The sequence below is a fragment of the Narcine bancroftii genome, chromosome 7 (assembly GCF_036971445.1).
Source record: "Narcine bancroftii isolate sNarBan1 chromosome 7, sNarBan1.hap1, whole genome shotgun sequence".
NCBI classification, from domain to species: domain Eukaryota; kingdom Metazoa; phylum Chordata; class Chondrichthyes; order Torpediniformes; family Narcinidae; genus Narcine; species Narcine bancroftii.
The window spans coordinates 4,048,710-4,075,343 of record NC_091475.1 but is presented as its reverse complement, the minus strand read 5'-3'; the positions used below and the strand labels follow the sequence as shown (position 1 = coordinate 4,075,343).

The 26,634-nt window shown below is 41.7% G+C and overlaps 1 protein-coding gene across 12 annotated transcripts in view; it reads right to left on the bottom strand.

Annotated features, from left to right (window-relative positions):
• LOC138738419 (uncharacterized) overlaps positions 1 to 26,235 on the bottom strand; it is a 44,901-nt gene extending 18,666 nt beyond the window's left edge. For 3 of the 12 annotated variants that reach the window (XR_011341537.1, XR_011341538.1, XM_069888576.1), the window contains exons 1-6: positions 26,086 to 26,227; positions 24,206 to 24,286; positions 21,150 to 21,216; positions 14,429 to 14,505; positions 4,968 to 5,088; positions 3,886 to 3,947 (exon numbers count right to left, since the gene is read on the bottom strand). Coding sequence is in view for 8 of the 12 variants with exons in the window: in XM_069888576.1 (XP_069744677.1) it covers positions 3,886 to 3,947; positions 4,968 to 5,088; positions 14,429 to 14,505; positions 21,150 to 21,216; positions 24,206 to 24,286; positions 26,086 to 26,166 (489 nt within the window). In the remaining 4 variants the exon portion in view is untranslated. Of the gene's footprint in view, positions 1 to 3,885; positions 3,948 to 4,967; positions 5,089 to 14,428; positions 14,506 to 21,149; positions 21,217 to 24,078; positions 24,148 to 24,205; positions 24,287 to 26,085 lie in introns of those variants that run through there. The other 9 variants (XR_011341539.1, XR_011341540.1, XM_069888578.1 and 6 more) reach the window with 8 other exon arrangements.
• Between the last annotated feature and the right edge of the window lie 399 nt (positions 26,236 to 26,634).

The window sequence follows — 26,634 nt, the reverse complement described above, 5'->3', positions numbered from 1 at the left end:
AAGTGTTCACAATAACAAGACATCTCAAAAATTGACAACTAAACACAGTAAAAAAGTGCAAGAGAAACTCAGCAGGTCAAACAATGTACTTTATATAAGTGAAGATACAGAAACAATGTTTTGGGCTCAAGCTTCTACTTTAATCAGTGTCTGCAGGCTTTCGTGTTTAATTCATAACTAAAAAACATCTGATTATAAACACGAGTTATCGACATTGAACATGACAAATTATCTTGTTGAATCTATTCACTTTTTATATTCACATGATGATCATTTGCAAGACTGGTATAAATTGTACTGTCTTGTATTAAGATTTGCATAACAAGCACTGAGATGTATAGGATATGAGTAACTAACTTGCTTCTTACAATACGTGTACACGAGTTTCTTGGTGGAAACCCTCAAATGAATCAACATTAAGACCAGTTTTACATTGTGAGAGAGACACCACTGGTCCAGCTAAAAGCAACACTCTGGTCTGGAGGGCATGCACTTCCACTCAAGCTTCATGCAACCTGAAAGTGCATTATCATGGTGGCTGCTTTTCAGCAGCTTGACAAAAGATTTCATGGTATTGTTTAATGATAGGTCGGTTCTCCCAGTGTTCTGCTCAATTTAAAAAAAAAATTCTATTGCTGTTTGAAGGAGACAGAATAAGAAATGGAAGAGGCTATTTAAAAGCAAATACGTTTTTTCAAAGCATCAAACATGCTCTGCGGGATCAAGTTTTTAAAATAAAAATAATTTAAAATGGAGGGAAAGTATTAGGTAGCAGTTGACTTTTTAAACTGTTTAAAGTAACTCAAGGTTTATATAGTTTTTAAAAAAACTCTAGATGGGTATTATGTGATGGGCCCAGAGGACCCTAAAACCTAGCAGAATAGAAATTCACTAAGACAAATGGTTAGTTAAATAAAAGTTGCTTTTAATGATCTTTAAACATAAAAACAGGATCAAACTTTAACTTATTACTATCAACTTAGCCCCCTTCTAATTCTAAGCACACATCTATGTAATGTGTGTATAAGTTCAGATAAGTTCTTTCATCACAGTCCAATTTCACTTCACTCCTCCAAGTTCACCAGTATCAAGCAATTCTTACACTGTGCACAGATTTTAACATGTATGAATATCACCAGGCTTTGATGCTTGAAAGGTAAATGGTTACCGCTCAGGAAAGTTCTTGACGGTTTTCAGAGAGAGATTTGTTGTTCATTGGACACCCACAACTGATCCCTTTAGATCAGCAACTTCAGTGTCTTGCCAAAGAAACTTGCCCCATCAGGGTTTTCCAGATGATAACCTTTTTTTTTTAGGTCACCACAGAGTTCCTTTTTGTTTCTCTTATCTCAGGTGAAACATTATACAGCCAGCCATCTCCTCTTGTATGGACCACAAGGGCTTTGAACAGGCTGAACTAAGAACTCAAAACCCATCTTCAAAATGGGATTTTACCACAAGCTTGCCAGCTGGTCCTGTTCCAGTCCCAATTGCTGTTGCTTAACTGTAGAACTGAATTCTCTCTCACTCAGAGAAAATCACATGACCCTCTTAGAACAGTGCAAACAGCACTCAGACAGACCGCAGCACCGGACCCAATCTTCTGAGTCCGTTTATCTGTTGCTTTCCAAAACAATAATCCATTTCTTCACAGCAAGTCCAATGAACACCTATTTGTGAAGTCCTTCAGCAAAGAAATTTCCATCGTCTTTACAAAGGCAATGGGAGCCTGGACTGTCTGGCTTGAGCAGAGCTCTGGCATTTTAAATGAGATCTGTGTTGTGAAGTGTTTGTGTGTATTTGTGATTTACACTAAAAAACCTGCCACAATTTATCTCCTTTAAAACTTATCTATATACAATATAAAATACAGCATAATCTGTCACAATTTTGTAAAATTTTATCACATAGTGGAGAGACCAAGCTGTTGAAGTGCTTGATCTCTATTGGCTTTTTAAACAGATGAGAACTAAATTTTATGTATTATTCATTCCATTGCAAACCAAAATCAAAGCAAATATGGGGAAATTCTGCATGGGGAACATGCCATAAAGCAAATATATTACAGTACAACTCCGATTATCTGAAATCATTCTCTGAAATCTGAATCAGAAATCCTTATTTATCCAAACTTTTCAGAGCTGAACTGACCTCACAGGTTGAAAAAAAAATTCACTCAACATGAAATTAGAATGATGATTGACCTCATTTCAGGTAACTCCCTCCCCTCTCTCTTTCCATTTCTTCTTTACCTTCCCCTATTGACTTTTCTTTCCAACTCCCTCTCAAACTGCACGCCACTGTCTCCCAGCTGCAAGCAGTCAGAAAAATCCCTTCTCAAGGAGAGCTCCATTTTGGGTAGGAGCAGGACCTTGGGCTCAGTGGCGTTCCTTCCCCTCCTATCCCCTATTACAAGCTACCATTTTAGTAAAATGCAATTATCAGTGTAAGGGATAGTATAGACAGGAGGAACTGAATGGTCACAGTTAACATTTCACACAAGCACAACATAAGTCACAGCCCAGCATTAATTCGATACATCGGAAGAACGGAGGGAAGATTTGTCACAGTCTATTCCAGAGTTCAAAACATTTGCAAAGACATTGTGATTTTGTAAAGGGAGAACCATTCTGACGGCTGAAAAGAAATCAGCTTTTTAAAGTAGCTCTTGGGGCCAGCCATTTTTGTGGAATTCAGAACAAAGCATGCTCTGTGAATGACTGGGCCTTTTCGGTGGATTGACCTGTGCCAGGAGGGAATTTTTGGGAAGCAAAGTGCTTCATTTTGATTGCGACTAACAGTGGAGATCACTTGGAAAGACGGCTTCATTTTAAAAGTGACTAGTAGTGAAGATACTTGGAGAGACCAGTGCCAGGAACTTGGAAGCTTTGTGGAGGCTGTCCAGTTCAAGATTTGCCTACAAAAGGACCAGGACTGTTATGACTACAGCTCGTGTGGATGGACATTTCTTAAAAAGCCAATGCAAGAAGAATTCATGAGTCTGTGGCAGTCACAACTCCAGTCTTTCCATCAGTTCAGCATTAATTCAGGGCAACAAATTTCAAAGGCCTATGCTTCAACACTGAATTTGAAAGAATGAACTTTGAAGTAACTTTCTAGATTTTGGCCTGGACTGTAATGGTTTTGGGGGGGGGGGGGAAACAAATCACATACACTAGTAAACCTGCGCATAGTTAGGGATAGATTTAGTATTAAGGATAGTTTAAAAGTTAAGATTATAGTTTAAGGGTTAGAAATTAAATTAGCATTTTAAAATTAAACACTGTCTGGTTTATTGCCGATTGCTGCTCGTTATGTGCAGTTAACACCCCTTCCCTCCTGACACCAACTCCGAACTGTCCCCTCGGCTTACTACTGCATACCGGATTCCCCTAGGCCCAGGGGAGGATTCGGAGTCAGGACTCGCCATTGAGAGCTCCGATGACTGGGGAGACAGGAACCCACCAACTCACCAGTGAGTGTTCCACCAGCCTGGGAAGCCTCCCCGGGGATCAATGGCAGTGGTGGGGACATATCGGTGATTGGCGGCAGCACTGGGAGATCTTGGCGATTGATGGTGGCGCTGCCACCAGCATTTTTTTTTTGGTGAGAATTAAACATTATTTTAATGCTTAAAAAGCCTTCCCTTGTTGTTTAAACATTGATACAAGCCATTTGGGATTGCTACTGAGCTGTTTTTAAAAAATGAACAGTTATCCAAAAAAAGTTTATTCGACATAGGCCCAGTCCTAACTATTTTGGATTATCGGAGTTGTAATTTATTTTGGTTGTAAAATGAACTTTACATACATATACCATCATTGAGAACAATATGCATTTGGCTTATTTAATAATTAAAAATGACAAGATTTTGAGTTACAGTACCTTAGACATTTTCCCAGTGCTTTGCCCATCTTTTAAAACTTCAAAAGTATGATCTGCTTGACCTGTTACAAAAAGACCATTTTAATTCTTTATGGATGCTTGCAAAATGTAATAGCCTTTATATTATTAGATTTGTTATCAGCTTATTACTGGACCACACTGTCATGTCCTCCATCAGCTGATCAAAAACACCCTAACTTTGATTGATTCAGGAAATATATAAATTAGTCATTGTCAGTGCCAAGCTACTCATCCCTTTTGCTAACCAAAAGGCTAAGTATGCATACAATTTGTGCCAAGTACCCAGTGGGAACTTCCTGGAAAAACCATACAACTTCCTGTTGACAAACACTTGAAGGGACAGGCTCTCTGGGGGGCTGGAGGGGAATAGGGGTTCTGGACCAAGATGTGAAGAGCAAACATTTCCTTACAAAACTTAAAAACGTGACCCAGTTAAGACAGATTTAGCCAACCATAAAAAGCATTCAAGCATTCTAAATTCCAACTTTTCAAATGTGTAACGATATTCTGGGAATATTACTGAAACTGATACAAGGCTTGGATGAGAATGTGGCAGGTAAATAAGCAGACTCCTGGGATGTGTATTCAAGTTTCAGTAATTCAGTATAAACGAATGACAGACAATTAAGAAGTACAACGCTTAAGTTAAACTAAATTTAAAAAAAAATCAAGTACATGGAAGTTATAAAGGTCTTAAATATGAAATATCAATGTGGTAAAGTACAAGACATTTGATTTAAAAATGCAAATTGGAAAACTGTTTTAATGGCGTGATTCAGGAGAGAGTGAACTTTAAAATTATAGTTTTCCTCAGTTTAAAAATTCTTGGAAAACATTTTCAGAAACAAACTTAAATTAAAAAGTCTGGGTGAAATGCATCTTGGGAATTTTGTACAATATTTTCTATTATCCAGAGAACAGCTATCATAAATTGCAAACATTGGGCATAATATCACAAATTTGTTAAATTAATGATCTTAAATAGAGGAATCTCTCTATTTCTTAAAAATACAAAATTATCTGTTACATCTTATATTGAGTTAACAAATGTTTTGCCTTACTTGATAGATTGGAGCTCAAATCAGATTGATCTATTTTTTCAAAGTGTGCCTGGCTGACATCAACTTCATACAATTTAGTAGACTGCTTCAGGTTTACATCAACTTCATATGATTCACAGGACTGAAATATCAAGGACAAGAAGACATCTTTACTGACTTTTTACTGGTTCACTTCACAAATCTTAGAGTTTAAACTTCATTTTTTCTGTGAAACCACAGCTAACATTTTTCAAAAAATAGATTAGTTAAGATAAGGTATTGTATTAAATGATGGGCTTTTGCCTCAATTTCTCCCCCATACTTCGTGTTAAATGTAGAGAACTGAAAGACTGCAAACACCAGAAGTGTAAATGACAAATGCATAGGATCACCAAGGTCCTTTCACTAAGAAACCTTCTCCAGGGAGTGGTTAAGGTTAAAAATGGGTTGAAACAAACAGCAAAAATCAAATACATTTTTAAATTAAAAAAAAAAATTTCACACTGTGAATCATATCAACCAAAATATGTATAAATCGTTTCTCATTAAATTTATACAGCGACCTTTTCACCATTTTTTTTCCTCCTTTCCCTCCCTCCCCTCTACCCACACCCCCCAAAGCCTATTGGTATTCAACATATACAATACAATAAAACCATAAAACAATATCTTCACACAAAGGAAAATAAACAAGAAAAATGTGTCATCTATTTATTACACACTGAATCTAGTCGTTTTGTCTTCTTATCATTTTCATTTTAGGGGATGGAGGTCCGAGGCAAGCTCTCTCTGATATGCTCCATGTATGGTTCCCAAATTTGTTCAAACATTGTGACTTTATTTTTTAAATTATATGTTATTTTTTCCATTGCTGTGTTTTACTCAGGCTCTCTTCCATTTTCCAAGTTGACATTATACATTTTTTTGCTACTGCTAAGGCTATCATAATGAAATTTTTTTGTGCTTTATCCAATTTGAGGCCTAATTCTTTAAAAGAAATAAATCTGGTTTTTTTTTGGTGTGCTATTTTTTGTAATTTTATTTATTTATTATCTGATTTAGTTCTTCCCAAAACGTATTCACCTTCCCACATGTCCAAGTTGCATGTAATGTTGTTCCCATTTCCTTCCCACAGCAAAAACATCCATCTGATTACACAATGTTGAGTCCCATTTTAAAAAAATTGAGGAGTAATATATACCGTGTAACCAATTATACTGTATCATACGTAACCCTGTGTTTATTGTATTCTTCATAGTTCCAGAACATAACTTTTCCCATACTTCATTTTTTTAATCTTTATGTTTAAATCTTTTTCCCACTTCATTCTCCTTATCTTGGAGCTTAATGTAAATGTTCGTTATAAATCTTTTAATTATCATTATGTCTGTAATCACATATTCACAGCTTATCCTTTATCCTTTAAATAAGCTTTCAATTGATGATATACAAACATTGTACCATGAGTTATTCCATATTTGTACTTCAACTGTTCAAATGTTAATAAATTTTTCCCAAAAATCAATTTTCTATTGTTTTGATTCCTTTTCTCTCCCATTCTCTAAAGGAAAGGTTGTCTATTGTAAAAGGGATTAGCGGATTTTGCGTCAATAGTAATTTTGGTATTTGGTAATGCGTTTTTTTTCTTTCTAAGTGGATCTTCTTCCATGTATTAAGTAAATGACGCAGTACTGGTGAGTTTTTATATTGCACCAGATTTTCATCCCACTTATAAAGTATATGTTCCGGTACCTTCTCACCTATTTTATCTAGTTCTATCTTAGTCCAGTCTGGTTTTTCCCTTGTCTGGTAAAAATCTGATAAATACCTTAATTGGGCAGCTCTATAATAATTTCTAAAATTTGGTAACTACAAACCACCTTGATTATACCTCTCTGTTAATTTATCTAACGCTACCCTTGGTTTCTTCCCTTTCCACAAGAATTTCCTTATTGTTCTCTTTAGTTCATTGAAAAATTTTTCTGCTAAGGGAATTGGTAACGTTTGAAATAAATATTGTATCCTTGGGAACACATTCATTTTAATGCAGCTCACCCTCCCTATCAACGTTAGTGGTAATTCTTTCCAATGTTCTAAGTCTTCCTGGAATTTCTTTATTAGTGGCTGATAATTTAGTTTGTACAAGTGGCTTAAGTTATTATCTCACCTGATCCCTAGGTATCGGATTACTTGTGCTTGCCATTTAAATGATGATTCTTTTTTAAATTCTGTATAGTTTGCGTTAATCATTGGCATCACTTCACTTTTATTTGCGTTGATCTTGTACCCCAATATTTCTCCATATTCCTTCAATTTCTTATGTAATTCTTTCATTGATATCTCTGCTTCTGTTAAGTATACTATAACATCGTCTGCAAATAAGCTAATTTTATGCTCCTTCTCCTTTATTTTTATCCCTTTTATTTTATTTTCTATTCTTATCAGTTCTGCCAAAGGTTCTATTGCTAAGGCGAATAATGAGGGGGTTAGTGGACATCCCTGTCTAGTTGACCTACTTAATTTAAATTGATTCGATACTGCTACTTTCGCCAATGGTCCATTATACAATGCTTTAATCTAATTTATATATTTTTCTGGTAGACTGAACTTCTGTAATACTTTAAATAAGTAGTTTCACTCTACTCTAAAAATCAAATACATTTTGACAGGAAAAATTATAAGTGACAATATATACAAGATGGCACCATTTTTAAAGGGATACAAAACATAGGTTCAGAAAGTGCTTTTTTAAAAAAGAGGAATCCAAGTACCACATCAAAGGTTACGTACCGGCTCAGGGCAACATGAATAGATGGTAGCTAAATAGCATAAAATAGATGAAAACTGTTTGAATTATTTTCAGTTTGTGAAGTTGCACCAACTGGGATGGTGCAAGAATTTGTCTGAATGTGTTATTTACAATCTACAGAAATGGTAGAGAGAACATAGAAATCTACACAACAGTACAGGCCCTTCAGCCCAGGGCTGTTCCAACCCAATAGCCTACTCAACAACTGCTAGAATTTCCCTACTGTATAACCCTCCATTTTTTAAGTTCAATGTACTTATCTACTGTATCTTAAAAGATCTTACTGTATCTGCCTCCACTATTGTTGCTGGCAGATCATTCTATGCACCCACTACACTGTGTGAAAATTTAACTTGTATTCCCCCAAACTTGCATCCAAACATCTTAAAGCTATGCCCCTCATGTTAGCCATTTCAGCCCAAGGGAAAAGGCCTCTGACCATCCACATGATCAATGCCTCTCATTATCTTTGACACCTATATTAGGCATACAACATTTTGCTAGACATAGACAGGGGAGCAATATACTTGCAATTCAAGCCAATTCCAAAAAACATTCATGGGAAACATTGGTGTAAAGCTGTCATTTTTCTTTTTAAAATGCCCTTTATGAAGACAAATATTTCCCACTCTAAGTCAGGAAGATGGATACTTTTATTCAATATCTATTATTCTTCAAATTCATGGTGTTTCTAGCAAGAATAAAATCTGGAAGGAAGGCCACGGCAGATAGTAATTTAAAAAATCTCACAATTCATTATACTTTGCAAATAGCTAATTGATATTTCAATTCATGCCCAGAGTTCAGAAGATTTTGAGGAGCTGAACAAGATAAACATTTTAGCTTTTTCCTTGGTAGGAGTTCTAGGAGGCATTTGTTGGTAAGGCAGGGGTGTGGGATGTGCAAGGGAAAAATAACAGGAAAAGGGATCAGGCTTAAATCAGACAGGGTATTTCTTCTTTAATAGGGTATATATATTTTTTTAAAAAGCAATTTCCTTCCCAGAGAACTATGAATGCTGAGTGGGAATTCTTGAGGCTGCAATGGATACTTTTGATTTTGCCTGATATACAGGATGAGGAAAAAACTGATGAGTCTAAACACCAGAGTTACAATTATCTTATTGAATTGTGGAGAACATTCTCTTACCAATAATCCTTCCACATGTACTATAGTCTGAGATGAAAGCAAAGTATATCAAAAATTATATTTGAACATCATGACTTCAGGATTACTGCAAGAGTCACCAAAAACAAGACAGCTGTGATTACTACCCTCTAGCAGTTATTCATATGATCAACACTAGATTCCCAAAATAAAATGCTGCCCTGAGCATCTTCAGGAAAGATTATCAACCAGACAGAAAAAAAAATTCAAGGATATATTCAAAGTTTACTTGGAGAAATGCATGACCTCAATGGAATAGCATTTTGGATGACAAAGCAGCCATTCTCAACTTTTTCTTTAAAAAGATATAGCCCCCTTAGGAATCTGCTCAAAATTTATGGCCCACCTCCCTTGTAAGCAGTTGTTTTGGTTTCTTCTGTACTTCTCTCCTGCTGACTACATAAAAAACAAAAAAAAATGTTGTTATGTGAGGTGAAAAGAAAACTAGGCTGTGGACCCCCTAGAGCCTTGTATTTCATACTTGGAAGCAGTCTGCAGCTTTTGTTTAATATTTTTATGCTGTCTCCTAGCAATATCTTTGCTTCAGGGACATAGTCAGTTTTTAAATCTCTGCTCATCAGAAGATAAGGTTAGTTTAGTTTCTTCTGTTCTGCAAAATGGAAGAATCAGAAAATGTTCCAACAATTTCCATTGACCGTCTAACATTTAAAGCCTTGTAACAACGTATAGCAACTGATGATAATGTTAATAATGTTTAATATCGTTTAATAAACTTTGGAAAACAACTCAACTTTAGTATGAATTTGTGCGAACGAGTCAGAGACAACATTTTCTTATCCTCCAAGTGACTATAATGGCCCCATTTGAGAATGATTGCCCTAGAGGCAATAGGGATGCAGTCCATGGGTTGAAAATGTCCGATTTACAAACAATCCGCAGTTACAAACCAACAAGCCAACATCTACTTCTGGTTCAAGCGGAGCTCACTTTCTATTGGCAGGCTTTAAGATAACTGCTGAATTAAGTTTCCGCACAGCAAATTTCTAATTAGTATAGCTGCTAGCCAAGCTTTGGTGAACCAAGTTATTCTCTGAAGGATATCTAGTATCTGACATACATACATCTGAAGTCATAGTATTGGGTAATAGAACCAACGTCTCCTCAATCTTTAGGCGGCCGGTGATTGCAACCACTGTCTGGCTACACTGCACACAACCTGGGCAAAGCAGCAGGCGGGCAATGAGACTAGCAGCCCGGCAGAGGGGGGAAAAACAGCAAGCATGCCATCATGACGCCATTGTCAGGCTAGGCCGCATGATGCCTGGGAAAAGCAACAGGTGGACGAGGGGGTGAGCATCCCGGCAAGAAGGGGAAAGAGAAGCATCATCAGCAGTATGCACCATCATGAAGCCCCCAGAACTGCCATGGCTTGGTGTGGGACCACTGCCCGGCCCCGCAAACTGACAGCCAGACCTTAAAGTGCGATTGCGCCACTAAGAAGGGAGGGAAGGGGAAGCAAGGAGAGAACAAAAGAGCCAGGCGCGAATCAGAAGGAGTGAAGAAGCAGGAAGCCCATCGAGTACCTGTACTGTAGCTATCTCTGTATCAATTTCTCTTGTAAGTGTTAACTTTTAATCATGATCTTATGGACTATATGTAGATACTTTTATTATTGTGTACAGTATTGTTTTATTATGTTTAAGATGTTTTAGTGTATTGAAAATTGTTTATATCCATATAAAGGTAAAATAACATATTTCTGCGTACAAGTTGAGATTTGAAACCCGAAAAAAAAAGGGGTAATCTTATATGCCAGACATACAGATATCGAGAGGTTGCAATATAGACTTCAAACCACCCGGGATAACCGTCAAGTATTATTTAGTGCTAATCTACTTTTGGTGTTCTCAGTTAAGTGGCTACGAAACATAACCCTGACCAACAAACTCTGTTCCTTGTGTAAACTGCCTGCCCACCTGTTCCACACATAGTTTTTACACCATTTTCATTTTTCATGAAAATATCTGCTGGGAATTTTAATTTAGTTTTAAGTTTGCACTTGACTACGACAAGATGGCAGTAAGTGGCCAAGAGCTCCCTGATGAAAAGAGAATAAAGGATAGATACAAGAAGATCCCCCAAACTAAAAAGACCTCAAAAATACGAATAGTAGAAAGAATGAGAAGGGAAAAGAAAAAAAGATGGGAAAAAGAATAAAAAGACTGGATGGAGGAAGAGACTCACCGCATGGTGGAGATGGAGAGGCCGATCTGGGGCCTAGCAGGACGTCGGCTGTGGTGGTAGTGACAATGGAGCTCTGAAGCTTCCCGAACAGGATTCGTCCAGGTGGGAGAGACAGGATGTCCCCGGGGTTAGATCTCTAGGGGGCTGGGGGAAGGGCGCAACTGAAGCGACAAGTGTGCTTTTGGGTGTGGAAGACGCAGAGGCCTGAGGTCACAGGGGACTAGTCAAGGAGGCCCTTATGGTGACGCAGGCGATGATGGGAGCACTGTTAGGAGCGGCCAGCTCAGGGACCCAAGGTTGCGGGAACCAAACAAAAGCATACGACGGCTACAGGAGTGCTTTCGGGCGTGGGAGAGTCAGGGGACTCAAGTAGAAGAGTGGACAGGGACACGGGTGGTGTCAGGAGCGCTGTCAAGTCAGGGTCTTGAGATTAGGGGAGTCAAGTAGAGGAGTGGACGGTGAGACAGGCAGCAACAGGAGCACTGACCGGCACAGGAGAGTCAGGGACCTGATGTCAGAGAGCCAAGTTGAGGTGGAGTTGGCGGTGGAGAGAAAGACCCCATGGGCTGGAAGAAAAAGTAAAGTTGAAGACAAGGACTTCAAGGCTGCTCCAACTGACAGACACGAAGCGTTGGAGGTGTGAAGCCTGGAGGACTCCAGGAGCAGCATAGCCAGAGGGGATTTGGTGGGAAAATAGCGTGACAGGTTGGCCTGGAGTTGGAAAGCTTGGTGGAGGAGGAAGAACGAGGGAGTAAAAGGACATTACAGGGAGATGAAAGACAGATAAAGGGGGCAGAGGGCCTGATGCCCTTTGCCAGAGAGATACAGGAAGCAATTGGCCAGATAAAAAGAACTTTGAAGACACTGGTGGCTGGGCAGGGGGCAATCAAATAAAGGCTTGTAAACCTGGCAGAAAGGGTATCTAAAACAGAAGAGAGAATTGAGAGAGTGGAAGAAAGATTGGATAAGAGAGAGAACAAAATGGAGGCATGGGAAAGGGATAGGGTAAGGATGTGGGAGAAGATACCTTAGAAAACATCAGTAGCAGGAATACGGTTAAAATTGTGGGGGTGAAAGAGGGCAAGGTGAGGAGAGACCTGATCCCAGATACTCTGTGGAAGGAACAAATTGGAAATAATCTAATAGAATGGGCCCATCAGTCTCTCACCTTATCGCCCTACCTGGGGCCAAACCAACGGTCATGCTCTATCCTGGTAAGGCTCCTTTGCTACCAGGTTAGAGAGAGGTTTTAAAAAAATATACAGGCAGCAGTGGGTGTGAAGGCTGGGGGGGGGGGGGGGGAGAAGATAAATTGGGGAGGGAAATAGGAGAGGGGAAATATATGAATTGTTTTTCACTTTGCTATCCAGGTAATTTAATTGATGGTACTTTCAGTTGAAAGAGAGTGGGGGGAATAAATAGACTGTATATTACATGTTAAAAAAAATTGTTTGTTAAGTCTATGAAAATTAAAATATTTTTAAAAAGTTTGCACTTGAAGATTATCATGGGTCACAACTTCATCCCGTCAGCTATGCATGATAACATCACAGTAAACCCGGTCCTTTCATGACCTGGTTTGCAGCTTTTACATCTTTACATTTCACTGTTCTATTGCTTATCATGTCAAAATTCACGGGGGTTTTGTCCACGTTTCCAATATTTGCCAATGCTGGTTATGTATAATAAACTAGTGAAAAATTACAACTTTGTAATCAAGATCTTTTGGTAGTTTCTGAGCAATTTCTGCCTTTTGTCGTAATACCAGATATTTCCTGTTCATTAAACAGTTGCACTAGCCGACTGTAGCTTCAAAATCTTTACTGAGTTCTGGGTGCAACTTTGCCCACTTCAGTGCAAATGCTCTTATTTTATTTCAGGTGACTATGTGGCAATGTTGCCTCTGTTTGCATACCCATGCTGCAATGTGATTTTCCAAATCTGGCCAACATTGCCTTTTTGGTATTTTTCTTAGTCTCTTCTTTCTTTCTCCAATCTCTTACCAATATCTCATATACATCATATTTTCTTCCAGCCACACAGTTGTTTTTCTTGGCCATTTCTATTACTTTTAACTTAAAAACCCACTCAATACTTTTGTCGTTTTGCTAGAGCCTCCAAAATAACAACCATCTTCAGCCAACATCCAACAGCTCAGTGATTTTTGGGGATCGAAAAATGGGATTTGACTTATCTGCCAGTTGACTTGTATGCCGAAATATACGGTATGTACTATACTGAAAGATAAATATTCAACTAAATGATGCTAAATGAGGACTGTATGACACTTTTCTGTCTTGCATACAAATTCAAATTAAAGACAAACCTAGGTAACAGAATTAGTTTTTAACCTGTATTGGGAAAACGCAGAAGCTCTGTACAACAGCAAGAATCACTACCTGTTGTGTAGAGGAAACGTGGCATCCCTGCCAGTTTAGAACGTATGTATTGCAGGTGGTCATGTGTCCTCCCCCAACAGAAGTCACATCATCTGTCAATCAAGGTTGGCCCTGTTCAACCCATTAGTGCACACCTTGCCATTGGCTGATTTAAATACCTTTGTGCTTGGCCTTTGTAATCAACTTAATCTTGCTGGCATGAGCCATTGTTACCCTGTAAGTTATCTGGCCTGGACCCTCCAGTCATTCTGTACTTGGCCGTGGGCCATTGTAATCAATTAGACCTTACTGGCACCAAGCCAATGGTCTCCTCTAAATTACCTGGCTAGACCCCCCCCCACCCCACCTCCAGCACTATATTGGGTGCCACATGTACTCGGCTCACTCTCTTTGCTATCTTTGAGGGGCCACCCAGTTTCACTCCAGGCTGCACGCTGTGGAATGACGCTGGAGAAATTGTTGGTGCACTGTTATAGGGTTGGGAGCATTTTAGTTAGTGCCTCTAGTAGCATAAAGCAGTGCCTGTAGTTCATGTGTGTGTGTGTATTTTACCCCGGTGCCATTTTCCCCACACTTGCTATAAATTGTGTGCGTTTTATTCCTGGTGTGATTTTGTCACTCTCGATACAAAGTGTGCGTGTGTGTTATTCTCGTTATTATTTTCCCATACTAGTCTTTTGTAAATAAAATCATTTACTACCAGATGGTATTTAGAGTCCTTGCTTTTGAGACCCATAGAATCTGTTTTCCCACTCACAACACCACCTCCCATTCACCCAAAGCTTGCACACATTGGCCGCATTAGCTATTTCAGAACCAACAAAAACCAAAGTGGAGCAAGTCATTCTTGATTCTGAAGGGCTGTGAGAATCATAACACTGCATTCATTATTTCACATTTACCTTTATCTTCGATATATTTTTGCTTCGTTTTCTCAGGAGGTATAGGTTTACATCAATGGAACCCCAATCCTTCGGACCTAAAAGTTAAAACTTATAAATGTGCTGTTTTTCGTTTTATGAAAATACAAAAAGCAAAACAACTTAAAAAGGATGCTCCCAAATTAAAATTATAATCCCACATTATAGCAGGGTTCCAGTCACATGAATAGTGTTTATCAAGCCTTTAACATGGAAAAAACATTGTTTCATTGAAATTGCAGGTGCTGAACTTGCAAGTTTATTTGTCACATTTGACATAGTACAGTGACATGGGTTCTTCTGTGAGCAGAAGAAATCATCTCCAACATTCATTCAGCTGTGCAGGGAGCACAATTTACAAAATATTGGATTGCAATGAAAATATCATTCATCGCCAAGCAAAGGCATCAGATAGCACCATTGTGAGGTGAGGTTAATTTAGAAGCCTGATGGCTCTTGGGAAGAACCAGTCTTTAATTCAGTTGGTGTGCATGTCCATAGTTTCAAGCCTTCTCCCTGAAGGGAAGAGGGAGAAGACTGTGGGTCTGGGCTTTCAGTATGTTAACTGCCTCAGCAGCCTTTCCTAGGCAGCAAGAGATGTAGACGGAGACCATGGAGGATATAAAGCAGAATTATGCCAATTAACCCACAGTCCATTCATAGCTGATGTATATTTCCTCTCAACCCCATTCTTCTGCCTTCCCACCATAACCTTTGACACGCTTACTAATCAATAACCTCTGCTTTAAATACACCATATGACTGGGCCTCCACAACCATCTGAGGCGACAAATTCTATTGATTCACCACACTCCTGTTTCACATCCTGCTTCCTCAGGACTCAATTCCTGACACCACCCCCCCCCCCCCCACACCTATCTTTGTATCATCTGCAAACTTGTCCACAATGCCATCAATTGTCATTCAAATCATTCACAAACAACTCAAAGTAGCAGACCCAATACCAAACCCTGCAGAACATCACTAGTTACAGGCAGCCAGAAAAGACCCCCTTTATTTCCACTCTGCCTCTTGCCAGTCAGCCAATCTTCTATTCATGCCAGTACCTTTCCTGTATTACCAGCAGTTCTTATCCTGTTTAGCAGGCCACATGAATGGAACCTCGTCAAAGGCCTTCTGAATACCCAAGTAAACAATATCCTCAGACTCTTCTTTGTCCGTCTTGCTTATTTCCTTCTCTGAAGGAAACCTTGCTGACTTTGTCTCATTTTATCAGGTGTTTTCAGGTGCCCCAAAACTTCATGTTCAACAATGAACTCTATAATCTCACCAACCACTGAAGTTAGGCTAACCAGCCAATAATTTATTTCCTTTTGCCTATATCCCTTCTTAAAGGGTGAAATGACATCTGCAGTTTTCCATCTCTCTAAAACTATTTCTGACTCGTGATTTCTGAAAGTATATTGAATGCCTTTCCAAAGAAGAAACAGTTCCACACATGATGCTATAGTCTTGACCCTTCACTCTATCCTAATCCACCTGGAGAATGATGCCTCATACATCAGGATGCTGTTCATCGACTTCAGATTGGTGTTTAATATAATCATTCCCCTGAGGGTGATGGAGAAGCTATCCTTGCTGGGACTCAAAACCTCTCTCTGTTACTGGATCCCGGGCTTTCTAATGGAAGGCCTAGGTCAGAGGTCGAACATCAAGCACTGTCAAGCTGAACACTGGCGCACCTCAGGGCTGTGTGCTCAGCCCGCTCCTGACGCACAACACTGCATTGCTGTTAAATGTAATTCGATGGCATAACGAGTTGGTCGTGTATTTCTCTGGAGAAAATAACATAATTTACATAATAATTATGATTTTTTTTTGTTAAGATGTGGATGCCTTATATGAAGAATATGAATTTAGTAATATTGTAAATTACTGAATGTTTTTGTTTATTTTTAATGCTTCCCTTGAGGGATCTGTTGTGGGGGGGCGGCAGGGGTGGGTTTGTTTTTATTGTTTTACTATTATTATTAGATTACTTATTCTGTAAAAGTCTGTTTATTCGTATTGAAAAAATACTAAATAAACTTATTAAAAAGACACTGCATTGCTGATCCAGTTCCAACAATATCGTTAAGTTTACAGATGATGAGAGTAGATGGCCTCATCAGCAACAATAATGAGTTGCACTGCAAAGAGGTGGGAAATCTTGTAACAACCCAAGTCTCAATGTGGACAAGATCATGGACTTCAGAAGGACTATGAACGACCACACTCCACTACATTGATAACTTTGTAGCAAAGAGTGGAGAGCATCAATTTCCTTGGAGTTCCCTAACCCTAACCCTAACCGATCATGGATACACATCTCCTCACTTGTTTGGAAGGCACAACAGTGACTGCACTTCCTGAGAAGACTGAAGCAGGCAAGGCTACAGGCCACTATTATGTCAATCTTCTACAGGAGATCTACTGAGAACATCTTGGCTGGTTGTATCACAGTCTGGTACAGTTGCTAGAGAGAAATGGATCAGAAGTTAATCCACAGGACCATAAGAATGGTAGAGAGGATCACTCAAGTTTCTCACCCCCCCATAATTGATGTGATCTACCAGGATTGTTGTCTGAAGAGAGGGTGCAAATAATTGAGGACTTCTCCCATCTTGCACAGAGCATCTTTCAACTGCTCCCATTAGGAAAGAGATACAGGAGTATCAGAGCCAGGACCACCAGGCTGAGGAACAGCTTCTTCCCACAAGCAATGAGAATGCTGAACAACCAAAGGAACTGCTCATACAAATCATCCAAGACTCTCATATTCATGAAACAATGCTTATCTATTTATTTATTTGCATATATGAATACTTGTCCTGTATATGTATGTTTTTATCTGTAAGTGTGTTATGTCTGGTTTTGTGTCTGCATGCTTTGCACGGAGGACTTCTGGAGAACACGGTTTCATCAGGTTGTACTGATCAGATGACAATAACTAAGCAGCAAGAAATGTAGATGGAGTCCATGAAAAGAAATTTACATAAAGTAGCTTTTCTGTTTTTTAACCAAAAACTTCCTCAGACTGTTTCCTTGATCCCCTCAGCCTTCCACTGTGCTCTTTGACTACACCTGGTCTCTTCAATCAGTATTCCATAACTCAACCTTTTATCCAACGATGTTAAATGCAAATACGAGCACAAATCATCCTTCACCCCCACTGCATCAAATTTGAAATTCTTAACTCAATTAGGGGTTTACAAATTGCATTGTAAGAAGAGTTTAACCTGTAAATTTGGCAGGTTATCTACCCGTGTACGCACACTGTGTAACTGCTGCTGGTCAATTTTTAAGCGATTGATGGCTGCCCGGGTAGAACATGACATCAGCGGTTGCGTGCAAAGGCCACCTTCCTTACCTGTAATCCCCCACACTGCTAGCAGTTCCAGCAACGTGGAGGGGAATGGGCAAGGATAACTACTGCTCCTGCCCCAAATGCGTGTCTCCCCTCCCCCCAGCCCAGACTCCGTTCCCACCCCCCCCCCAACCTGGACCATGCCCCCTGACTCCGCATCTCCCCCCCCCGCCCCCCAGCCTGGACTCTGCGTTCCAACTCTGTCACCACCTCCAGACCCACCCACTTACCTTTTGGAGGCCAACATGAGGGAAGCCTCAGGCAACATGGTGAGTGCATGATACGTCACTCACTATGTCACCGAATGGGCGGGATCACCCTTAAATTGCCTGGTCGCCAGTTTGTAAATGCCTATTATTTTCATAATTTCAAAGTCATTTTCTTGCCTCTCTGGACCCCTTCAATCTCCAACACCAAAATCTCAGACTGAACAAGCCCTTTTCTCTGTGCTATTCCTATCATCTGCCTTGGCTACATGTTCTGATGTTCTTCCATTAATACTAATATCTTTATTTTAAAGATCTTTGATTAGCATTTTGCTTGATTCTTGCACTACCTCCTTGCTTGAAACAAAATGTCTTTGCCTGAAATAACTTTGTAGAAGTATTATATTTGATTTCAGAATTTCAGTTTGTGTACTTCAAATTAAATATGAAATTAAAATTGTCTTAAATTATTGCATGATCTCAAAATTAAAGTGTAGTGAAAGTATAAACTTTCATTGATATTAATGACCAGTTATATTTGTAAAAATCAAATTAAAATTCATTTAAAATTGTGCCAGGATGCTCAGACTCTTTACTTGATCTTTACACTACAGCTCCGTGGGTGCCACCATTTTCAATATTGTAAACTCAAAAGACATGGGATTAAACAGGAAAGTCTCCAGTCATGCAATTTTGTTGCGCAATACACAAATGTGCTGAAGAAACTCAGCATGGTATGAGCCAAAAGTAGGCAGGTACTGATTAAAAACGTGGGGTGAGGAAAGGAAGGAAGAAGGGGCAGGGGGCACAGGGAAGAGGTCAGGGGTAGGAGGGCATAAGAGATAAAAGCTGAGAAATGAGAGGGAGAGGAGGCAGTAGCTCTGAATGAAAAGGGAAAGAGGTGGGGAACTGGAGGAAAGAGAGTGATGGGAAAGGGGCCTAATAGAAACTGGAGGTCAATATTAATGCCTTGATAATAAGCAATAGATAAATAAACAATTAACATTATCTATATTCTTAGTCCCCTGCTCCGCTTGCTATACATCAATTACTGTCGGGCACAGAACAACTATAACACCACCACCTATAAATTCACCATGGTACCATGATACCATGGAAGTGGGCCGTATAAAAAGTGGCGTTGAATCAGCACAAAGGAGAGAGATTGAAAACTTGGCTGAATGATGCACTCTGTCACCAAAACCAAGGACCTGATTGTTGACTTTAAGAAAGGAAAGGCAGGTGTATGATCCAGTGATTACTGGGGGAATCAGAGATAGAAAGGGTGAGCAAATGCAAGTTCTTGGGAGTCACCATTTTGGAAGATTTTTCCTAGTCTGAACACACTAACAGCATCATGAAGAAAGCATGTCAGTGCCTCAACTTCCTCAGGAGTTTGTAGAGGTTTGCTATGACATTGGAAACGCTGGCAAATTTCTATAGATGTGTGATGGAAAGTGTGCTGCATCATGGTCTGCCAATACCTCCATTCCACAAAAAGCCCTGCAAAAGGTAGTGGACTCCGTCCAGGACATCACAAGCAAAACCCTCCCTACCATCGAGAACATCTATAAGGAACGCTGCCATCAATGAGCAACAGCAATCATCAAGGATCCGCACCACCCACATGCTCTGTCCTCGCTGCTGCCATCAAGAGGTATAGATGCCACAAACTTGCACAACCAGGTTCAAAAATAGCTGCTACCCCACCACCATCAGACTCCTCAACAATGAACTCTATCAGAGAATCATTTAAGGACTTACTTTTGCCCTATATTGATTTTTTTTCTCTCTGAACTGCAGTTTGTTTACATTTCTTAATTTATTTACGTGTACGTTGAGTAGTTTTTTTTTGCACTACCAAAAAGTAGTAATTCTGTCTCACCCACCGGAAAAAAGAATCTCAAGGTTATTCATAATGTCATATATGAACTCTGAAAATAAATCTGAAAAAATTATAACACGTGGTCTTGTTTTGCTTTATTTGTGCACAATACCAGTCCCTAACTTAAAATACCAATTTAAAAAATACAATCTTAAAAACAATCAAAAAATTATTCAAGAAGTTAATAGCCAAGTCACGAAGTGAAAATGAGAAGCCAAAAACAATGAGGTCAAAAAGGTTTATCACCTTCTCCATGTTCATTATAATGAAACAACCAGATAACACAATCACAGACTCCAGTCATATTATTGCTTATTTGGTTATATATGGAAAAGTCCAAAAATCTGGATGCCAGAAATCCTGACTTCTCAAACTCTCAGGTTCTGCATGCATGCATAAATGCCAGAGATGCACAGCAGCAACAAGTGATGATGCAGAGGTCGCAGAAACACAAAGTACTTTGTGCTTTATATCAAAAAAATATTTTATTAATAAACTATCAAAATTTCCCCTCTTTATTCTCTTTAAATATGAATTTTAAAAGTACTGCTTGAGATTCCAGATTTCAGAAAATCCAGATCAACCCAATAACCAAGCAGTCCAGATTTTAGGACTTTAACTGTATACAATTTAGGGCAAAATAAAGCAGAAAGTTCTGGCTTTGTTAGGAGGAAACTCCCATCTATAGGAAGAGAGAATGCATTGGTTGACAACACTAGAGCTTTGAAATGATCAAATTATGTTAAATTTTCTTTTCGAGATTTGTGAAAAGGGACTATGGAGAGTCAGACACTGAACACATTCAAAACAGATACTGTACAGACACTTTTGGATATTAAAGGGAAGCAAGGGATATTGGTGAAAGAAAATAACACATAAGTAAAAGCTAGTAGTAAACTACAAAATTTTGTAGACATTGTGGTTGAAGTAAAAACACAAAATGCCGGAGAAGGTCAGCAGGTCAAACAGGGTCCTTCATGTAGGAAAGGCAAAGATACAGAACCAATGTTTCAGGTTTGAGCTGTTCATCAAAGTATGAGAAAATGCCAGCAAGTGTCCAAAAAAAGAGTATGAGGGGTAAAGGGGGGGGGGGCAGAATTGGCAAAGGCAGATGATAGGAGGGAAGGGACAGCAGCAACGGGGAAAGGGGATGATTGAGTGGGTAAAAGGACTGGAAAGACAGGAAAAGGAATTTTCGAAAGGCTTGTTTCCATTTTGTCGGTGTTCATATATCATTAATCTTACCTGATTCTGATTCATAGGTCATATCCTCAAGATTAATAATCAAGTCATCTTCAAATGGTTGACTATACTAGAGATCAGAAAGATTATATCATTCAATAATACAACTATTTTAAGTTATAACTTTAAAGTACATGATATATTTGATCACTCTAGAACCATAAAACTTTCAAAGCTTGATTGGAATGCAGATATGGACATAAAAACATAACTATGGAGTATGTTATTAGGCCCTTTGAATGTTTTACATCATTTAATAAAATCATGACCATTCATCCAAATTCAGCAGGTAGTTCTGCTCCCCCAACCCCCTCCCCAATGTTTTGTTAAGCTGATTATTAAAGGTACATCTAACTCTTTTAAATATATTTAATAATTTGGCTTCAACTGCCTTCCATGTTGAGAACTCGATGTTCACCATTATTTAAGTAGAACAACTTTTCAAATTCAAGACCATTGCAACGTGGAAGTGGAAAAAATATTTTGCATTCTTTCCAGTAAAACAATCCACACACAAATACAGGTTGCCTACATTTTTCCAAACCTCAAAATGTCAGTTATGTATTTTTTATACTTGCTATATAAAGACATTGTTTGACCTGCTGAGTTTCTCCAACATTGTGTTTTTACAGTTCTGAGCAAGACCAGTTAAAAAGTACTTATTTCTTCTCATTCTCTGCTCAAATGTGGTCTATCGTAGTCGGAGTTCTACAGCATGGAAACAGTCCTTTCAGCCTAAAGTGCCCATGCCGACCAAGCTTGTCATATTTGCCTGGGTTTAGCCATCATCCCTGGAAACCTTTCCTATCCTTAGGCTGTGATTGCTGGTTCTGGATTTCCTTGCCATTGGGAACTGCTTTCTTTCTTCCTTGTTCAAATGGTCCGCCAGTTCTTGGTACCATATTGCAAATTTTGTTTCTTACTGCAAGCAACCTACATTTCTCTTGAGGAGTCAATCACAAAAGTCTATAGACATAATGATTGAAATAAAAACACACAATGCTGGAGAAACTCAGCAGGCCAAACTGTACTTTATATACATAGAACACCACATCACAGCACAGGCCCTTCGGCCCTCATTGTGCCAACCTATATATTCCTACCAAAAAAAAATAAACCCTTCCTACCTCACGTCCAGAACTGAACACAATATTCTAAGTGTGGTCTCACCAGAGATTTGTAGAGTTGCAATTTGGCCTCTTGACTTGAACTCAAATCTCTGACATGATGCCCAGCATCCCATAGGCCTTCTCAACTATCCTATTAACCTTGAGATGTATGGGTTTGAACCCAAAGATCCTTCTATACTGTTAAGCATCGAACCATTAACCCTGTACTCAGCCTTCAGGTTTGACTTTCCAAAATGCATCACCTCACACTTTTCCAGATTGAACGCCATCTGCCACTTTTCCGCCCAACTCTGCATTCTGTGACAGAGTATATAGATACGTTTTTGGGAGATAAATTGCGAAAGGTTTGTTAGAGTAGGTCACATGCAAACACTTTAAAACAGATCTTATTTAAAATACTGAAGCATTGCCCCATGCTAGACATGTCGGGGCCAACAGCTTTTGCAAGAGCTTTGGAGAGTGCCCAAGAGACTTCACTAATGAATTGTTGTTTACAAAAGGCAAAAGATGAAAGATCTTGTCGGAGTCGAAGACAGTCTGAAGGAGAACTTGCTGTTCTAAGAGGGACATGTGGTTTTGCAAGCAGAGAGAGTCAACAGACTTTCTCTGAGAGAGAGAGATTGATCACATACAATGTTACAGTCAGTAACAGTAGCTGGGACGGGAAGAGGACAAGCTGGCAAGCTTGTGAAAAGTCCAATTTGGAGGATGGCCTGGTCAAAGCCCTTGTGGTTCATGCAAGAGGAGAGGACTGGCTGTCTAATGTTTCACTTGGAATAAGAGAAACAAAAAGGCACTCAGTGGTGACCTGAAAACCCTGAAGGGGAAAGTTTCGTCAGCAAGACACTGAAGTGGCTGATGGAAGTACATCAGTTGTGGATGTTCTGGAAAAATAAATCTCTCTCCAAAAACCTTCCTGAGAGGTAACCATTTACCTTTAGAGCACCAAAGCCGGATGAACTTTATAAATGTTAAATTCTGTGCACAGTATAAGAATTGCCTGCAACCAATGAACTTGGAAGAATGAGAAGTGAAATTGGACTGTGAACCAAAGAACTTTTCTCAACTTACACACACACATGGACACTTAGAATTAGAAGGGGTTTAAGTTAGGTTAAGTAAGTCAATAGTGATAAGTTGAAGTTTGATTCTACTTTCATGTTTAAAGATAATTAAAAGCAACATTTGTTTAAGTAACCCTTTGTCTTGGTGAATATCTATTGCTGCTGAGTTTATGGGTCCTCTGGGCTCATAACAATTCTGTCTATATCCTTTTGTCGGCCAAGACAACTCCCGCAACCTTTGTATAATCTGTAAACTTACTGACCCATCCTTCTGCTTCTTCATCTAAGTCATTTATTTAAAAAAAAAATCAAAGAGCAGGGGTCCCAGAACAGATTCCTGTGGTACTCCACTAGTCATTGATCTCCAGGCAGAACACTTTTTGTCCACTACTACTCTCTGCTTTCTACAGGCAAGCCAATTCTGAATCCATACAGAATTCTTATAGCAAAGGTAAAGATACATAACAAATGTTTCAGGCTTGAGCCCTTCATCAAAGTACGTCCAAAACATCACCTCCAACATGACTCCACCATTAAAAATCTTCCCGTCCTCACCTCTCTACCTTGCATTGGAACTGTTCCCTCCATGACTCACTCGACACTCATCTCTTCCCAGTAATTGCCCCCTTGGCACCTTCCCGTGTCACAGGAAGTGCCATGCTTGCACCCACACCTCCTCCCTCACCACCCATTCAGGGCCCTGAACAGTCCAAATTAAGAAACACTACACTTGTGTACCTGCGTGAGTCATCTACTCCATCTAGTGCTCCCACTATGGCCTTCTCTACATTGGAGAGACTGGATACAGACTGGGAGATCGCTTCCTTTACTCTATCCAAATCAGTGACATGGATCTTCAACTAACCACTTCAAGTCGGTGCTCAACTTCCGCGCTGACATGTCTGTCCACGGCCTCGTGTACTGCCAAATCCAGACCACTGGTAAACTGAAGGAGCAACACCTAATTTTGCATCTGTGCACTTTTCACCAGAAAATCGTTCCCTCTGGTTTCTCCTGCTAGCCTACTCCCCATCTCTTGCCCATGCTGGTCTTCTTTCCTTCAGATCTCCACCCCCTTTCCTCTCCATTCACAGAGCCCCTCCCAACCCTTCTTTGGTGATATGCCCTCCCTCCCCCTCACTCCCCCCTCCCTCCCCCCTCCCTCCCCCTCACTCCCCCCTCCCTCCCCCCTCCCTCCCCCTCACTCCCCCCTCCCTCCCCCTCACTCCCCCCTCCCTCCCCCTCACTCCCCCCTCCCTCCCCCTCACTCCCCCCTCCCTCCCCCTCACTCCCCCCTCCCTCCCCCTCACTCCCCCCTCCCTCCCCCTCACTCCCCCCTCCCCATCACTCCCCCCTCCCCCCCCTCCCCATCACTCCCCCTCCCTCCCTCCCCATCACTCCCCCTCCCTCCCTCCCCATCACTCCCCCTCCCTCCCTCCCCATCACTCCCCCTCCCTCCCTCCCCATCACTCCCCCTCCCTCCCTCCCCATCACTCCCCCTCCCTCCCTCCCCATCACTCCCCCTCCCTCCCTCCCCATCACTCCCCCTCCCTCCCTCCCCATCACTCCCCCTCCCTCCCTCCCCATCACTCCCCCTCCCTCCCTCCCCCTCCCTCCCTCCCTCCCCCTCCCTCCCTCCCCCTCCCTCCCTCCCTCCCCCTCCCTCCCTCCCCCTCCCTCCCTCCCCCTCCCTCCCTCCCCCTCCCTCCCTCCCCATCACTCCCCCTCCCTCCCTCCCCATCACTCCCCCTCCCTCCCTCCCCATCACTCCCCCTCCCTCCCTCCCCATCACTCCCCCTCCCTCCCTCCCCATCACTCCCCCTCCCTCCCTCCCCATCACTCCCCCTCCCTCCCTCCCCATCACTCCCCCTCCCTCCCTCCCCATCACTCCCCCTCCCTCCCTCCCCATCACTCCCCCTCCCTCCCTCCCCATCACTCCCCCTCCCTCCCTCCCCATCACTCCCCCTCCCTCCCTCCCCATCACTCCCCCTCCCTCCCTCCCCATCACTCCCCCTCCCTCCCTCCCCATCACTCCCCCTCCCTCCCTCCCCATCACTCCCCCTCCCTCCCTCCCCATCACTCCCCCTCCCTCCCTCCCCATCACTCCCCCTCCCTCCCTCCCCATCACTCCCCCTCCCTCCCTCCCCATCACTCCCCCTCCCTCCCTCCCCATCACTCCCCCTCCCTCCCTCCCCATCACTCCCCCTCCCTCCCTCCCCATCACTCCCCCTCCCTCCCTCCCCATCACTCCCCCTCCCTCCCTCCCCATCACTCCCCCTCCCTCCCTCCCCATCACTCCCCCTCCCTCCCTCCCCATCACTCCCCCTCCCTCCCTCCCCATCACTCCCCCTCCCTCCCTCCCCATCACTCCCCCTCCCTCCCTCCCCATCACTCCCCCTCCCTCCCTCCCCATCACTCCCCCTCCCTCCCTCCCCATCACTCCCCCTCCCTCCCTCCCCATCACTCCCCCTCCCTCCCTCCCCATCACTCCCCCTCCCTCCCTCCCCATCACTCCCCCTCCCTCCCTCCCCCTCCCTCCCTCCCCATCACTCCCCCTCCCTCCCTCCCCATCACTCCCCCTCCCTCCCTCCCTCCCCCCCTTTTACTCTCCCCTTTGGGCTTGAATGGGCTTCGATGACCATTTCACGTCCTCCACCTGGCAGGAGACAGCAGGGGGAACAGGGCGGGAAGCCCCACAGGCTCTGCTCCTCACACGGGGCCTCCCTCTCCCCAGCCCGCCGTTACCTTCTCCAGAATGTTCTCCAGCGACTGCCGGAACCTCCAGCCGTTCTCCCGCAGCGATTCCTCCAGCTTCGTCTCCGCCATGGCGACTCCGTGACGAGCCGCCGCCAACCGTCGTTCATTCAAACCGCCGCCAGCTCCCTCATTGGCTCTCCGCCCCCTCCGCGTCACAATGACGCCTGCGCTTCATTCCATTGGGCCTCAGCCCCGGCCGACGTTCAACCCGTGACGTCAGCGAAACGCGGAAGTAAAACCAGGAAGTCGGAGCGTTTCCATCGGAAGGGAAGATTAATAGATCTTCATGGACTCACATCTCGGGCCTGAGCCCTTCTTCAAGGTGGGAGTAAAAATCAGGGGTGGGAGGAAAGGCCAACAGACAAATGGCGAGACCAGGAAAGGTGAGAAAGGGAGAGGGCTCTGTGAATGCAAAACTGGGGTGAAGGAGAGAGCGGGAAAAGAGAGAGCGAGAGGAAAGGAAGGGAAAGATGGGGATGTAATGGAAACCGGAGAAGTTAGGAATTGAAATGGGGGGGGGGGGTTGGCACTGGGACA